The sequence below is a fragment of the Acomys minous genome (genome assembly GCF_964271855.1).
Source record: "Acomys minous genome assembly, chromosome: 5".
Lineage (NCBI taxonomy): Eukaryota > Metazoa > Chordata > Mammalia > Rodentia > Muridae > Acomys > Acomys minous.
Window position 1 is genome coordinate 85,082,801 of NC_140494.1, and position 16,329 is coordinate 85,099,129.

A 16,329-nucleotide genomic window follows, 5' to 3' on the forward strand; every position below is an offset into this window, starting at 1 on the left:
TTTTAAATGAAAAATTTCAAAAAGTTAAACAATAGTGACCAGCCATCTGTGTTTCCTTTTTTGGTGCACTGTTCATTTCATTAGTGCATTTGTTGGCTGTCAGCTTTTTCCTGCATGTCTACTGCTCATAGTTCCTTGTAAATTCTGTATGTCAGCCCTAGGGTGGAACATAGCTGGGAAAGACTTTCTCCCATTCTGTGGGCTGTGTGCTCTGCACTCTGCTGTTAGTTTCCCTCGCTTTATATTTCATGTAGTCCCATCTGTTGATCACCAGGGCTGGTTCCTGTGCTGTTGGTATTCCATTCAGAAAGTTCTTGCCTACTCCAGTATCATTTTTTCAACAGAGGATTTGTAAATTCTATTATGTTCTATTATGCGTGTGCTCCACGCATACACACACACACACACGTTTATTTATTTATTTTTTCTATTTTAATTCAGTCCCAGCACTCAGGAGACAGGCATGCAGACCTCTGAGTTGTGGGCCGTGCTCTTTAGGCAGTCCCGTTGAGTCGGTGAGCTGAGGGGACAGCAGTGGAGTTGAGTCATGGCAGTTCAGTTCAGAGGCAGCTTTACCGAGAGAAATTTACAGAGAGGGGTTGAAGATAGAACGAGCCAGAGAACGAGAAGGAGCCAGAAGATTAGAACAGATTGCCAAAGTTAGTATAAGGCTGAGCAGAGCAATTCAGTGAGAAACTGAGAGAAGTCGGAGTTCAGAAAGCACTAGAAAGGGTGAGTTTATTCAGCAGTAAGCCTCAGAGGCTGAAAACATTCTAGGCCTAGGTTAGATTGTACAGAGGCTAGAAGCTTGCAGGACTAGGCCTAGATTAGCAGACGGAGGCAGTTGGCCTCTGAGAAGACAATAAGAGATAGATGCTTCATATAACACACACATTTAAAACCCCTCACAAAACACGGATGTAGTAATCAGAACAAACAAACAAAAGATCGGTAAGACAAAAAATGCCCAAGCAAAGCAAAATGAGACCGGAAAAAAAACCAAAACCAAATCTAAAAATATCATCAAGTTAAGTTTGGGTTGGCCAGCTACTCCTGGGCGTGAGGCCGGCCCTGAGGTGTGGTTGATCTAATGACTCCATTGGTGAAAACCGATGTTTCCGTTGCAACTTTTGGATAGCTTCTTGGTTAGGGGTGAGAGCCTGTGTTTACTTCTCCTTCTCAACACCAGGGCCCATCTGAACCTGTGAAAGTCTTGTGCTTGCTGCTACAGGCTCGGTAAGCTCATGTGGCTCTTACACTCTTTCTGCCTCTTTTTTTCTAGCTGCCTGAGCCCCGAGGTTGGGGTTTGCTGAAGGCATCCCATTTAGAGATGCTCCAACGCCTCTCACGCTCTGCACATTGTACAGCTGTGGCTCTCTGTGTTGATTCCCATCTACTGCAAGAAGCAGCTTCTCTGTTGCTGACCGAGCTATCCCTGTGTCTTGAAAACCATTCTTTCTCTTCTGTTAGAGCACTTTCATTTCAGCTTTAAATTAAGATCTTTGATACATTTTGAATTGATATTTGTGAAAGGTGAAAGATACAGATCTAATTTAATTCTCTGCAGAATACCCAGGTTTGGTTTTTTTGTTTTGTTTTTTTCCAAGACAGGGTTTCTCTGTGTAGCCTTGACTGTCCTGGACTCACTTTGTAGAGCAGGCTGTCCTCGAACTCACAGCCATCCACCTGCCTCTGCCTCCCGAGTGCTGGGATTCCAGTGTGCGCCACCACGCCCGGCTAGGATGCCCAGTGTTGCCAACACCACGTGTTGAGCAGGCTCTCTTCTCTCTACTGCATGGTTGTTTTCCTGTGTGAAGAGCTAGGAGGCTGCGCTGTGCTGATTCGTATCCGAGTCCTCTGTTCTGTTCCAGTGCTCTACCTGCCTCTTGTCATAGCAGCAGATGGCGGCCATTAGTTATCTCTGTGTGTCAGTGAGGGTGGCTTCTGTCACTCTTCCAGTTGTGTTCTTATCACTGAGATTGCTTTTGCTATTTGTGGTCTTATCTGAATACTTGACTGTTTTTTCCCCTAGATCTATGCAATATAATGTTGGAATTCTGATAAATTTGCCTAAGTCTGTAGCTGACTTGTGGTGGTATACTCAGTTTTATAATATTCACTCTGTTAATTCAAGAGCACAGAAGATCTTTCCATCATCTAGCGTCTTTGATTTCCCTCTTCACAGTCTTGATGTTTCAATTTGTTGGTTAGTTGTACTCATGGGTACTTAATATTTAAAGTAATTTATCTTCTTACTATTATTTTAAAATTATGTGTGTATGTCTGTATGTGGGTTTATGCACCTGAGTACAGTACCACTGCAGGCCAGGAAAGGATATCAGACCTCCAGGACCCAGAGTCACAGGCAGTGGCGAGCCTCTCGAGCCTCTCAGTGTGAGTGCTGGGCATCAGTGCGGGGCCGTCTGGAAGAACAGTGCTCATTTTTGACTGCTGAGCCGAGATCTCCGTGGCCCATAGGGACTTGACATTTTTCAGGAGTTATTATGAATAAAGTAGTTTTCCTAATTTCTTTCTGATGTATATGAAGGATATTATTATTATTTTAATATTTATTTATTTATTATGTATACAGTATTTTGTATCAGAAGAGGACACCAGATCTCATTATAGATGGTTGTGAGCCACCATGTGGTTGCTGGGAATTAAACTCAGAACCTCTGGAAGAGCAGACAGTGCTCTTAACCTCTGAGCCATCTCTCCAGCTCCCATATTATTATTTTTTAATACTGATTTCGTATCTTGTAGCTTTACTATAAGTGTTTTTATAGCTAATAATTCTGTAGTAGATTTCATAGGCTCTTGTAACAATAGAATCATATTGTCTGCAAGTGGGATAATTTGACCTCTTACTTTCTATAAAGAGAAGGTATGTTGTAAGCAAATGTTTTCTCTTCAGGGTGAAGGGAAATGTCCTTATTTAAAGCCCGTGACTGGTGGTCTACTGTGCTGGGAGAAAAGGAAGAATTTGACCAAGGCTGCTTGTGCTTGGCTGATGTTGACAACAGTGGAAATGGACAAGGTAAGGGAGCTGTGGCTTTATTTTTGCTTTCCCAGTGTTGGGGATTGAACTCAGGGCCTGACATGTGCCAAGGGGGTTTTCTGATATTGGGCTATTATCTGCACCTTCCCACTGGAGCAAATCACTAAAGAGAGTAAATAAAAATGACTTGGTTTTACAAACATGAATTTAGGAGAACATGACCGTGTTGTGTGTGGTGACCTATGCCTTTAATTCCAGCACTTGGGAGGCAGAGGCAGACGGATGGCTGGGAGTTTGAGGCCTGCCTGGTCGAGAGAGAGAGAGAGAGAGAGAGAGAGAGAGAGAGAGAGAGAGAGAGAGAGAGAGAGAGAGATGAACTATCATAATTATAACCTAAGTTTGAATATGCTTCCCCCTTCCTCTTCCTCCTATTATTATTATTATTTTACTTATATAAACAAGGCCATCACTCCTAATTCTTTCGAATAGTGCCACTCACTATTCAAACCTATGAGCCTATGGAGACCATTGTCATCCAAACTACCACAGCCTGGTAGAGAAGAATCCTAGGACAACTGATATTAGGGCTAGAGAGATGACTCAGTGGTTAAGAGCAAACAGTGCTTTTGCAGAGTGCAGGATTCAATTCCCAGCACCCCACATGGCAGCTCACAACTGTCTGTAACTCCAGTTCTAAGGATCTGATATCCTCATACCAATGCACGAAATAAAATTGAATAAATAATTAAAAAAGAACACACACTCTTTTTACTTCCTTGACCTTTAGTGATGCAGAGCTGGTTTTTAAGAAGGTATGTGTTACTCCGTAAGTGCACTCTAGCCACATCACCTGTGAATGGAGTGACTTTTGTGTTCATAGCAAGGTTAGAGTCTTTTAACATTTTTGACTTTTTTTTTAGTCCCAACGGTATTTGCTAATGTCCGCTTCTTACTCTGTTTTACAAATCCGTTGCAGATAAAATCATCGTGGGCAGCTTCATGGGCTACCTGAGAATCTTCAGTCCCCATTCTGTGAAGACTGGAGACAGGTCCCAGGCAGAGGACTTGCTTCTGGAAGTGCAGCTGCGGGACCCAGTGCTGCAAGTGGAAGTCGGCAAGTTTGTCTCGTGAGTGTGGCAGTTTGCCTCTTGGGGATTGTACCTGTACCTTATAGTGACACTTTTATGGATTTAAAAATCTTCCATGGAGTATGTCATACAGGCAAACCTTATGCTCTAAACAGTTTTTATGTAGAAATGTGTACAATCAAGATGAGCTACCTTAGGGTTTATTTATCTGTGTGAGTGTGTGTGCATGTGTTTATGTGCAGGCGCATGCTCTCTGCCTTTTCCTTTGAGAGATGAACATGAACCTGGCCTTGCAGTTTCTTGGGTAGAATACTCAGAAAGCCCAGGATTCCTCCTTTTTCAGCCCCACTGGAGCTGGGGTTACAGGCGTGTAGTGGATGCTTCCCTGGTTCTGTGGCTGCTGGGATCTGCACAGTCAGCAAGCTCACTGCAATACTGAGAGCGCCTTATAGTGAGGGACTTGAGATATTAGACATATCACAGCACCACGACAAATAGATAAGCCGATAGGCAAAGCCAAAGAAAGAAAAAGCAAGTATTTATTAAAGAACACTTACGTCTCTGTTTAATTAGTTTACAAAGTTTCACATAACTATTACTTCTCCTCATTGGTTTGCAATTGAAAATGAATTACCTATTTAAAGTAGAAAGGTCCTGTCCTGAAAGAAATCTGTTTCAAAGTGCCTTCTTTGTTTCTTTCTTCTTCTATCCCCTTTTTATCCTGTATCTCTTCCTCCCTCCCTCCCTCCCTCTCTCCCCCCACTCCTCTCTCTTCCTGCTTTCCTTTTCTTTTTTCTTATGTGGCAGGCTCTTACTATGCACCCACCTGGAATTTGTCATATAGTTCAGTTTGACCTCAAATACGTGTCTCTCCTGCTTTAGCTTCCTGTTATGGGTGGATTTTCTTAAAATGGAAAGTATGCTTTTCCTTCCTCTTCCCTTCCCACCCCTCTTCCCCTTCCTTTCTTTGTCAATTTTATTTTTTTGATATAGTTCAAGATGGAGTTGGCTTATAACTTGCAATCCTCCTGCCTCAGCCCCTACAGTGCTGGGATTACAGGTGTGTGTCACCAGGCCCAGTGCTATGGGCGTCCTCTGCGGAGGCTGTGGGGCTTTTAGAGGTAGAGCTTTGCAGGAGGAAGTGTCACTGGGGGTGGGCTTTGAGAGGGCATGGCCTCACCCCACTTTTACTTCTTCTCTCCGCTTCCTGTGTGTGGCGGAGATGTGGTCCCAGCTCCCTGCTATTGCAGCCATGCTTTACCTGCTAGTCTCCTGGAACTGTTCCCCCAAATCGACTTCCTTAAGTTGCTTTTGGTCAAGATATCTTGTCACAGCAACAGAAAAGTAGCCAACACATGCAGTAAACCTGTGTTTCTTGGTCTTTAAATATACTGTGAGATGGCTGCGGGGTGGTGATGCGCATGCCTGTAATCCCAGCACAGGAAGGGTTGATGCAGGGCTATATGGAGGTACAGTTAGCCCAGATCGCTAGATCCCCAAAGACCACCAGGAGTCTGAAGCCATATGCAAAAGCAAGGATCCTTTATTCAAGCTCAAGCTCAGACCCTTGAACCCCACCAATGCAGCGGATCAGTAGCAAGAGCCCTGAACCATTGTTAGGCAAGATATTTATTGTGGGTACAGCAAGGAACACGGGTTTCCAGGTTGGCAGTTGCAAGGTCATGTCTTAAAAACTCTAAACAGAGAAAACGCCAAAGTTCAAAAAAGCATTATGACCAACAAGGAAGAGATGGGAACAGGTCAAGGAAGAGTCACCAGAGCACCTTACACACATCCCGGAAATACCAACGAAGGCCGCGGTTCTGTGCAATCACTACGCTGTTTTACAAAAGCACTTCCAAACAGCCACTCATCCAGCTTGAGTCCCATGTCCTAACCTGAAAGTCCCCTACCCGTGGTCTAACTTGTATGGTACTGGAAAGTGCTGTGTGAGCTGCCAAGCAAGGGTGTAGTCACTAGACCTACCTACTGTGACATCTACCAACTACAGCTCTGACCAGGGAGGCAGAATATTCCTAAAGGTTCAATCATGGCTTTCCTATCTTGGCGGAAACCAGTGGCTGTCTAATTGGAGGGAAGTAATGACTGGTGCTAGAAAGCTGGTGATATGCTGCTTCTGCTTCTCCTCCTCCTCCTCCTCCTTCTTCTTTCTTCTTTTTTTCCAAGATAGAGTTTCTCTGAGTAGCCTTGGCTGTCCTGGACTCACTCTGTAGACCAGGCTGGCCTCGAACTCACAGTGATCTGACTGCCTCTGCCTCCCAAGTGCTGGAATTAAAGGCGTGCGCCACCACCGCCTGGTGATATGCTTCATTTTGTTGGAGACATGTATCATGAATGTGTTCGGCCAATGTGTGAGGTAGGACTTTGATGGCTTGCAGGGCATGGGTTCAGGCCTATAACCTTAGAAGGCAGGAGAATCCTAAATTCAAGGTCGTCCTCAGGTACATATTGAGTCTTGAGGGCAGCCTGGACTACATGATACCCTGTTTCAGCCAATATCTCCCCACCCACCACCAACAAAACAAAGTACCCAAAACCCAGCAATAACAGAATATCAACACAACCAAGCTTTTTATGGATGGTGACTGAGTCAGGGAGTTACTGTCATTTAGGAGGTTGGTAAACTTCGATTCCATCCAAATGCAGATAGTGGTTAGGTGGTCTCTGTGAGCCTAATACATCTTAGACAAGTAGAGCTATGAGGTAGCCAGCCCTACATCCACTCGGGCCATGTGCTTCTCCTCCACCTGACCCATGGCGGCCTTCTTCTCCTCTTCCTCTCCCCCTGTCTCGGCTCCCTTCATCTCTTCCATCTCTCTCCCCAAAGCCTGGCAACCTTAGCCACGCCTATCCCATGTGCCCTGCCTGGGTGTGTTGCCAGAACAAGGTTTTAGGCAAGGTTACAGACATTTTGGGGCATGTGAGTCTGCTCATTTGGGCAGCAACCAGATCAACCCCCAACACGCATGTCCCACTTCGGCCCGAGCGGTCAGAGTTACTTGCTCTCAGCACCCTGTACTTTTGATCCTTTCACCTCTGTTTCCCAAATGCTTGGGTTACAGACATGTGGCAGCCCACCTGTCTTATGAAGGGCTGGGGGTCAGAATCTTGATTCTGTGTCCACTAGGCAAGCACTCTACCAACCGAGCCGAGTCGCCAGCCCTCTCAGCAGGTGGTCCAGTGGTTTCCTGTGTTAACTGCCGCCCACTCCAAACAGAAGCTCCTCTGAGGCTGAGCGCATCACAGACCTATGGGTGTGGACATAAGTGTTTAGAAGGCAGCTTGACAGCATGACCCGCTATCAAAACAGTGATAGCTTCCCAGGCCCTATGACCTCTCTGTCCACGGACTTTGACCAGGTTTATGGTGCCTGCCATGAATCCTTCCTGTGGATCAGACCTTTAAGATAATTAGAAGATAGCTGGTTACTCCCTCTCACATAAGCTCCATGTCCCTAATCAGCAATGGGCAATGGCTTTATTTTATTTTATTTACTTTTTGAGACAGGACCTCATCATGTAGCCCTGGCTAGCCTGGAATTTACTATGTAGATGAGGTTGGCTTCAAACTCAGAGACCCACCTGCCTCTGCTTCCTGAGTGCTGGGATTAAGGTGTGCATTATTATACCCAGCTAACTTTACATTTGTAATCTCTCTCTTCCCCTCCCCTCCCCTCCCTCCTCTCCCCTCCCCTCCCCTCCTCTCCTTTCTTGTCTACTTCCCTGGTCTTCCTTCCCTCATGTCGTCTCTCCTTCTCTCCATGTGCTCTACAGTACTGGGGATTGCACCCAAGGCTTCATGTATACTAGGCAATTGCTACACTACTGAGCTATCCCCTGTGTGCCATTTTTTAGGACTAGGAGTTAATACAATGCCTTAACATTATAAGTCTTAGCCAGGCAGTGGTGGCGCACACCTTTAATCCCAGCATTCAAGAGGTAGAGGCAGGTGGGTCTCTGTGAGTTCGAGGCCAGCCTGGTCTATAAAAAGATTTCCAGGACAGGCAAGACTACATACAGAGAAACACTGTCTCAAAAAACCAAACCAAACCAAAAAAACCATTTTAAGTCCTAGGAAGAGAAATAGGGGAAGCCAGAAGCTACGTCATTTTAGTGTGTGAATTAAAGTCCACCAGGGTGGGTGCATAAGGACGTCTGTTTATTGCTCTCTTAGTAACTCATGCTTGCTCCCAGGCCTCTACATGGCACTTAGAGTTATCTCTTCATGGGAGAAATGACAAGGACAGGAGATAGAAGTGGGGCAGGTGGTTCAGGGATGGGCACCTCAGTTTGTGTCCTTGGCTCTAAGCTGAAAATCTCCTGGAGTCTCTGGCCAGGAATGTGAGAAGGGAGCTTTGGTTTCTTAGCTCCCATGAACACACCTGCCTGGAAGGCTGAACTGGAGGCTGGAATTGAAACTCCAGTGCTCATATCAATCCCTTCAGGTGAACAGCTTTGAAACCAGACCTCTAGATTTTCCTGGTAGAAATGGCTTATGTCTATTACAATTTTCTCCCATCTCCTACATGATTTTTGGGTTACTGTAGAATGAAGAATTAGTCTTTGTATATTAATTGATGCAGTGAAATATTACAGTGGTAATTTTCTTTAACCAGCTAGTTCCCCAGTGAATGACACAGAGGGATTATGGTTTATTATTAAGCTGTAAGCACTATGCTGGGCAGGTTCTGAGCTATTCCAATCCCAGTACCTTTAAGACTCACACAAAAGGCAATCACTTGCCAATCTGAAGACTCCTGGATGGCTCTGCTCCATTAGTCTGTCCTTACAGCCACGAGCCCATTGTCCTTCTTGCCGCAAGGCGACTCCTTTCTCTCCAGCCCCCTCCTTCCCCCCCTGGCCCCCCCCCCGACCCCCCTTCACCTGCTCTGTCTCTTCTGCTTCCCTTCCTCTCTTGATCGCAAGTCTGGCATCTAAGACTCCGCCTCCTTCTCTTCTACCCCATCACAGGCTCAGCATCTTTATTTAGCTAATCAGGGATAATTGGGGAACATTCCTTATCATCACAGACTTTAATTACAAGAGATGGTTCAACACTCACAGCAATGCCTGTGGCTGGGCACTGAAATCAGCATTTGAAACACAGTTGGACCTTCTTCCAACAGTTACCTCTTCAGAGCGCAATATATTACAATAAACAGTGGCTTTAGACATGCAGTTGTCTCCACTTGGGTTGTCAGTCCCCTGGCTAAAGGACCACGCCTCAGAAGGCAGATCCACTGTAAGCCCTGCTAGGAGGATAATTATCCTGTTAAGGGGACACAGTCCTTGTCACTCCTACAGTTCCTGCCTTCAGTGCAGTTGCTACCGTAGTGCTCTGTTCTGAGCCAGCTTAGCTCAAACAGCATGGCCTCTTCTCTGTCTTCTGTTGCTGCTTCTCTGAGCAGTTGTGGAGATGATTTAGTGTTTTCCTGGCCTGTGGCATGAACTGCTCTGTATGGTGGTCCTGTGGCATGAACTGCTCTGTATGGTGGTCCTGTGGTCAGCACTCACTTCTGTGACCTTGGTGGGAAGGAAAGAAGGTGACAACAACTGACTCTGTTCTCCAGTTTTGTAATTTATTTTTAGAGATTTATTTCGTTTTTATTTTATTTGTGTGTGTCTGAGTGCATGTGTAACATGTCTGCAGAGTCCATAAAAAGGCATCAGAATTGTAGGAATAGCCTCTTTTCTAGTCCCTGCCTCAATGATCTCACCGACATTTATAGCTGAGGGAATTTTAGAGTGTAAAACCACACACACAGCCCAAGACCTGCCATGCCTGACTCTGTGCTGTGCTGTCCCTCCACACTGTCTTGTTCTCTCCTGGAACACGGAGAATGCATTGTGCTGAGTCCCCAGGTTCATAGAAGAGTTCTGACAGCGCTGCTGAGTGTGTGGCAGGAGAGCAGAGGATGAGGGCTGAGAGCTGTTTGCCAGTGTTGCACCGAGGAGGGCATCCGTGCTGTGAGGAGCGGACACAAGAGGAGAAGGGGCCGCCATGTCAGGATCAAGCCTTCAGACTTTACACTCCTCGGGGTTTCCATTGAGTGTCACAGAGATGCCCGCATGTTCATGTTGGCCTGTGGTGTCTTAAATTTAAAAGCTGCTAATATTTAAGAAGCATGAGGTTTCACATTTCTGGTTTTTCTTAAAAACTTGTGGCAATCTGGCCAGAAGCCCAGACCCGAATAGCAGCCTCCTCCTCGTGTCTGGCTTCAGTCCTCAGTTAATCAGGGCCCCACAGCCTTTCCTCATCAGTGGCCACTTGTTTGATCCCCTAAAGACTGAGAATTAAGGATTTGTGTTCTATGCCCCAGATCTGCCTCTGGAAACCACTTGACATGGAGGGAAGGGCAGTGTAGATGGTAGGATTTTATTTCCATCTGAGACTCAGTCAAAGTTGAAAGTTTTCAACACTTCTAATGAGAATTGGGGTCTGGAAGTAATCTGTGCCATTGTTAATACTGAAGGCACCCGATGCAGGTTCATGCCGTCAGGCGCTTCCACATACCTGCACTCGATTTCACTGAAACCTTCCTCCCCTCCCCAAAACAGGGTTCCTCTGTGTAGCCTTGGCTGTCCTGGACTCACTTTGTAGACCAGGCTGGCCTCAAACTCACAGAGACCCGCCTGCCTCTGCCTCCCCAAGTGCTGGGATTACAGGCGTGCGCCACCACACCCGGCTTAATTGAAACCTCTTAGTTTCCAGAGGGAGAAATAGGCTCAGGGAGGAAATTAAGTGACCTGCTGGAAGTCGTAGGTGAGCTGCTCAGAAAGCAGGAGCAGAGCTTGGAGCCCTTGGCTGTGGGAACGGACTCCCTCAGGCTCAGGCCTGATCATTTAGGCGCCTGTGTTTGGTCTCCTCTTCCCTCGGCAAGCTCCTCTTTCACATCCCCTGTCCTTCTCCTTTTTTTTTTTTTTTTTTAAAGACAAAGTCTTACTATGTATCACCAGCTGAAACTTGAAACTCACTATTTAGACCAGGTTGGCCTGGAACTCAGCAGAGATCTGCCTGCCCCTGCCCTCAGTGCTGTCCGTGTCCACAGTGTCTGGCTTTTTCTCTCCTTCCTCTTTCATCTATTTCCCTCAGTAGAGCTGGCTGGCTTGGAACTTTAGCTCCCCTAACTCAGATGTCTGCGTAGCTTGAGTCAGAGGCAGGTGCCCGCGAGTATGGTTAGTTTTCAGCTTAGACTTCTGTCTCTGCATTGTTTCCTTAGCCCTTGGTAGCTGCAGTTAGAAGATCTGTTTGAGAATAACTTGTAGCATTCAGGTTAGATCTAAAACTAACACTTAAAAGCTTTTGAAACTGTCCCGTTCGCAGAGGCACCGAGATGCTTCATTTGGCCGTGCTGCACTCCCGGAAGCTCTGTGTCTACGCTGTCTCAGGTAAGCGCTTTCTTCTCATGTGGGGCTTACGTCACGCTCTGGGCTGTTGGTGAGAGTGATTCTGTTCTAGACACCGACACAAAGTGTTCGTGTGAGGACTTTCTAGACTCCATTAGCCTTCCCCATCACCCATTCTTTCTTTTGTACACATTTCTTGCTCCACTATTCCCTGTGTATTCCTGTTTTTACCTGAGGGTTTCCTATAATCTCCTCGTTCTCAGGAGTTGCCTGTGACTAGCTGCAGGAGGTGCTGGTTATTCAGGACCGGTGAAGCACAGAGGTGCTCAGCAATGACGGTTGGCTGAGTCAGAATGGTTTGAAATGTCTCTTCCTTGGCAGACCTCAGGCGTTTTCCCTTTTAGTTCCTGTTTCCTGGCTTCCTATTGTCCTCACTCAACCAGATCTCAAGGCTCTTAATTTTTGAGGTAAAATTGGATTTTGCTCCCTGACGTAGCCCAGTGGCTACAAGTTTAGTATGCAGTCTATTGTGTTTTGATTTCAGCATTTTGGTCCTTATTAAAATTCAGGATATTTTAGGGGCAAAAATCTGTTAACTTTTAAAGGCAGCCTTGGTACCAAGGGCGTAGCATATGGTAGAAAACAAGCATAAATTGATGAGTGGCATTGAAACAATTGACACTCAGTCACTTATCTTTACTGATTGATTGATTGATTTTGAGAAAGGGTCTTACTAGTAGTGCAGGCTAGCCCAGAACTATGTAGGCCAGGGTGGCCTTTGCTGGCCAGTCTCCTGTCTCTGTGTCTAGGTGGTATGATGGCTGTGGGCTGCCATCTTGTCACCACTGCCATCTGTCTTTCTCAGGGGTCTGACAGGGGGTATGCCACTGGTGTCATTGTGAAATGTGCTCCCAGGTGGCCATGGTGGTGCTCGCCTTCAACTAATCCCACCACTCTGAAGCGAAGGCCATGGCATGGAGCGTTAAAGGCCAGCATGAATTACACACAGACTTTTTTTTAGAGAAAAAGTTGCTCTTTCTAGTGAAGGCATGTATTTATTATATTACAACAACAACAACAACAACAATAATATAGGTTACTCTAATTTGTGGATTCAGTTCTGGGATTTTTCTTATTTGGAGACAGGAGCTTTAAAAAAAATTATTGTTGGGGCTGCAAAGATGGCTTAGGGTCTTAGGGATCTTCCAGAGGACCTGGGTTTGATTGCCAACACCCACATCCTGACTCATAACCATCTGTAACTCCAGTCTCAGGGGATCTGATGCCTTCCTCTGGTGTCCACATGGTGCACAGATGTACATGCAGGCAAAACACCCCTACACATGAAATAAAAATTAATAAACACTCAAAAAGTTTATTTTTTTTTTGGTAATTTTATAAACAACGGAACCCTAATAGATCATATCTGCATCCCTGAAGAGACCCAACTCTCCCTTTTCCAGTGGCCACCAACTGCTGGTAGCTCCTTAGCCACAAGTGCAGCCTCCCTGACGCCCCCCTCTATGTTGGAGTGTTGACTGGCTGGATCTTGTGCTGACACCCACAGCTGCCATAAGCTCATGTGTGCAATGGCCTGGTCATGTCCCAAGGACAGTATTTCATAGCGTCCTTCACCCAACTTTTGGCTCTTACAGTGCATCTGCAGCTGGGCTGCTGCTGTTCCCTGAGCCTTGGGTTCTGGGGAGGGAAACAAATGTCTGGCCGAGGGCTGAGTACTGCACAGTCTTCGTTCTCTGCATTGTGACTAGTTGCGAGGCAGGACCTCACTTCTTAGGTTCAAGCTGGCCTGTAACTCTCCCTATGTTCCAGTCTGTCAGAAAATGGCTGAGCTTCCTGTGTCCACCTTCTAAGTTCTGGGGCCACAGACATGTGCCATTGTACCTGGCTCGATTTCTACTGGTTTCAATAATTATATCAACTGGACATGATACTTTGCTATCTGGTTTTCACAGGCCATGGAAGAGAACTTGCTGTGCCCCTCCAGTGCCCCCAACCCCTCCCACCCCTGTTAGTTACTCCCTGGTCTTGGATAATCAGCTTCTCCTGGGCCCTGTGGGGGCCTCTAAAAGCAAGGAGATAGATGAGGCTCTGGGCCTTCCTCGGCCTATTTCAATCCTGGTTAGTAAGACAGAAACTTAGAAGGTAGCACTGGGATGCATAGCACAGACTTGGGCCAAACTGTATTTATGTAAGAGCTCAGTGAAGAAACTTGGTCAGAGTTTGCGGAAAATTGGTGTCCTCCTTTGAGTCGGTGTTGAAGTAACAGTGATTTGCTGAGGAACGTGAATATTGTTGCTTTTTCATTCTGTGCGCTCATGTAAAAGATGTATGTGCCCTGGGAGACTAGGATTGTCCAAACCACATCTCCTTCTGCCACCTTACCCCCTGCCTCCCGCCTTTTGTAGTGTTCATAGGCTGATGGTTTGTGTGCTTTTCATGGCTTGGCTTAAATTCAAAAGTGTGGGCAATTAATGTTTTTGGTCTTTTGATTTTATTTCCTAAGGTTACAGGATGAACTTTCAGGCAGCTCTCACAGTCACCGGGGGAGCACAGACATCTCCAGCTTGAGGTGTTGGCCGATGGAAGTGTTAGCTGGCTTTGACATTCTTTTCCCCGACTGCCCTCTACCTAAGTTCTCTCCCTTTCCTCCTTATTTCTGTGGTTTTTTAGAACTGAAGCCAAGGCCTTGGTAGTTGACGTGCCTCTGAGACAGATTTGAGGTGAACCCAGTCTTTGAAATCATTCTCTGGGAAGTAACAAATAGCTCTTCATAGTTGGAGGTTGCTGGGTGGATTTCTTCATGTTGGGTGCTGTGTCTTCAAATATACGTGTAACACAGAGAAACATCAGCATCTTGATGAGCTAAAGGTTCCTCTGTTCCTTCCATTTTCTTTCCCTCACTTTCCCTCTTCTGAATACTATAGCCTAGGGGTCCTCAACCTGTGATTTTCGTAGCCCCCTGGGTTCTGTGATTACAGATGTGCGCCACCACATCTGGCTCATAGTCTTTTCTGATGGGCTTTAGGTTCTGAACTGAGATGTTTGAACTGAATTACAAAATAAGTCTAAAGAAAGTGTGTGTCTGTGTTTGAGTATGTGCAAGTGTGAGTGCAGGTGCCCTTGGAGTCCAGAAGAGGGTGTCACATCCCCAGTGCTGGAATTACCTGTGGTTGTGACCCTCCTGATGTGGGTTCTGGGAGCCTAGCGTGGGTCCTTTGTAGGAGCAGCAAGTGCTGAGCTCCTTCAACTCCTATCCAGGCACCTTCCGAGCCACAGATGTTTGCACTTACAGTGATTAGAGTCTCCTGAATATCCTTTTCCAAAAATGATGCATGTCACAATAAGCGTTTACAGGTATCTGGCTTATTTATAGAACTTTGATGATTGCCATTAGAAGAGAAAAGAGCTGCCATCCTTTATTTTTCCTGTGCTCACACAATCTACATAGGGAACATTTCTTTACTGTGTAATGGCTTTGGGCTACTTAAGCATCTCTAGATTGCTTATCTAAAATTGGGTTGGAAACTTATTAGATTTATTTGAGAATTTTTGGAGATACTTTCAGGTACACATTATCTTATGTCAAGACATAATCATATATGTTTAGGATATTTAACTTGTGTATATAAGGGCAGAATCTTATATTTTTTTGGTAATTCAAGCAATTTTAATACTTATGTCATTGATATTTTTCAAAAGAAAAAATGTCCAAAAAATTTAGATTTTTAAATGCTAATTTTATTTCAAAAGAGTTATTAAGGAAAGTAAGTTGTTTTTATTCTCTACAGTTGTACTATTTTTTTAAAATTACATTTATTTAAAAAATACTGAGAGAGAGAGAGAGAGAGAGAGAGAGAGAGAGAGAGAGAGAGAGAGAGAGAGAGAAAGTGAGCATCACTAGCTCTGGCTAGCCTGAAACTCATTGTGTGGACCAGGCTGGCCTTGAACTCATAGAGATCCTCTTGCTTCTGCCTCCCTAGTGCTGGCATTAAAGGCCTGCCCACTGTTGCCAGTTACACTGAGTTTTGGGTTCCTGAAATTTGGAAGTCTATCATTATATTTGGAGTTCTGACTGAACATGAGTTCTAGTGCCATTTTGATATTTGGGAGGAGAGAGTGGGGGCAGGAGGGCGTGGCAGCGTGTCTTGAGTGATAGAGGCTTTCTCAGCTCAGCGGAGTGCAAATGGTGTGTGTGTGTGTGTGTGTGTGTGTGTGTGTGTGTGTGTGTGTGTGTGTGTTTGTGAGGGGCTCAGAGGGTCTAGGTTCCTGGTCAATCAATAGCCACCAAAGCCACCATGGGCCAGAGGATTGTGGGTCCTTTGTTTTTAGAACTTGCAGTGACTGTGTTTTAAAAGGAAGCTGCATTAGAAGAGAAAGGAGGTAGGCAGTGTCCCCTACCCCAGGGGCTGGAGGGCTCATAAGGCTTTACTGGCTTGGGAGGATGAGCAGGTCAGCACAGACATCCCACCCGGGAGGTGGTCATGTGTGTCTGTCCTGGTGTCTTGGCTACAGCTTTGAGTGCCCTCACATAAGTAGCTGGGCTTACATAGCCTAGGTTGCTATGTAAGAGGAGGAAAAGACAAGAAACGAGAAAGAAGATGAGCCAGCGCCCTCAACGGGTTTGGTATTTGTGGCCTCTGGCCAGGACAGATCTTGGGCTACAACAAGGATGTTCCTAGCATCTTCTTGATAGAGTAGGTTGGCATGAGGGGGAGACGTGGAACGCTGGTTTCTGAAGCCTCTCCTTCAACCGCGTCATCAGCTCTTTCCTCCTGTTTCAGGTGTAGGCCTAATTTCCTTAATTTTGAACACCCAATCTTGTGTTTCCTAATCTGAATTTTTGACTTTGTGC

At 45.8% G+C, this 16,329-nt stretch overlaps 1 protein-coding gene across 4 annotated transcripts in view; it reads left to right on the top strand.

Annotated features, from left to right (window-relative positions):
• BBS9 (Bardet-Biedl syndrome 9) overlaps positions 1-16,329 on the top strand; it is a 409,368-nt gene that overhangs the window by 12,234 nt on the left and 380,805 nt on the right. For all 4 annotated transcript variants that reach the window (XM_084782922.1, XM_084782920.1, XM_084782921.1 and 1 more), the window contains exons 2-4: positions 2,918-3,040; positions 3,978-4,128; positions 11,434-11,498. In XM_084782922.1, the coding sequence (XP_084639048.1) occupies positions 2,929-3,040; positions 3,978-4,128; positions 11,434-11,498 (328 nt within the window). In that variant the 5' untranslated portion in view covers positions 2,918-2,928. The remainder of the gene's footprint in view (positions 1-2,917; positions 3,041-3,977; positions 4,129-11,433; positions 11,499-16,329) is intronic.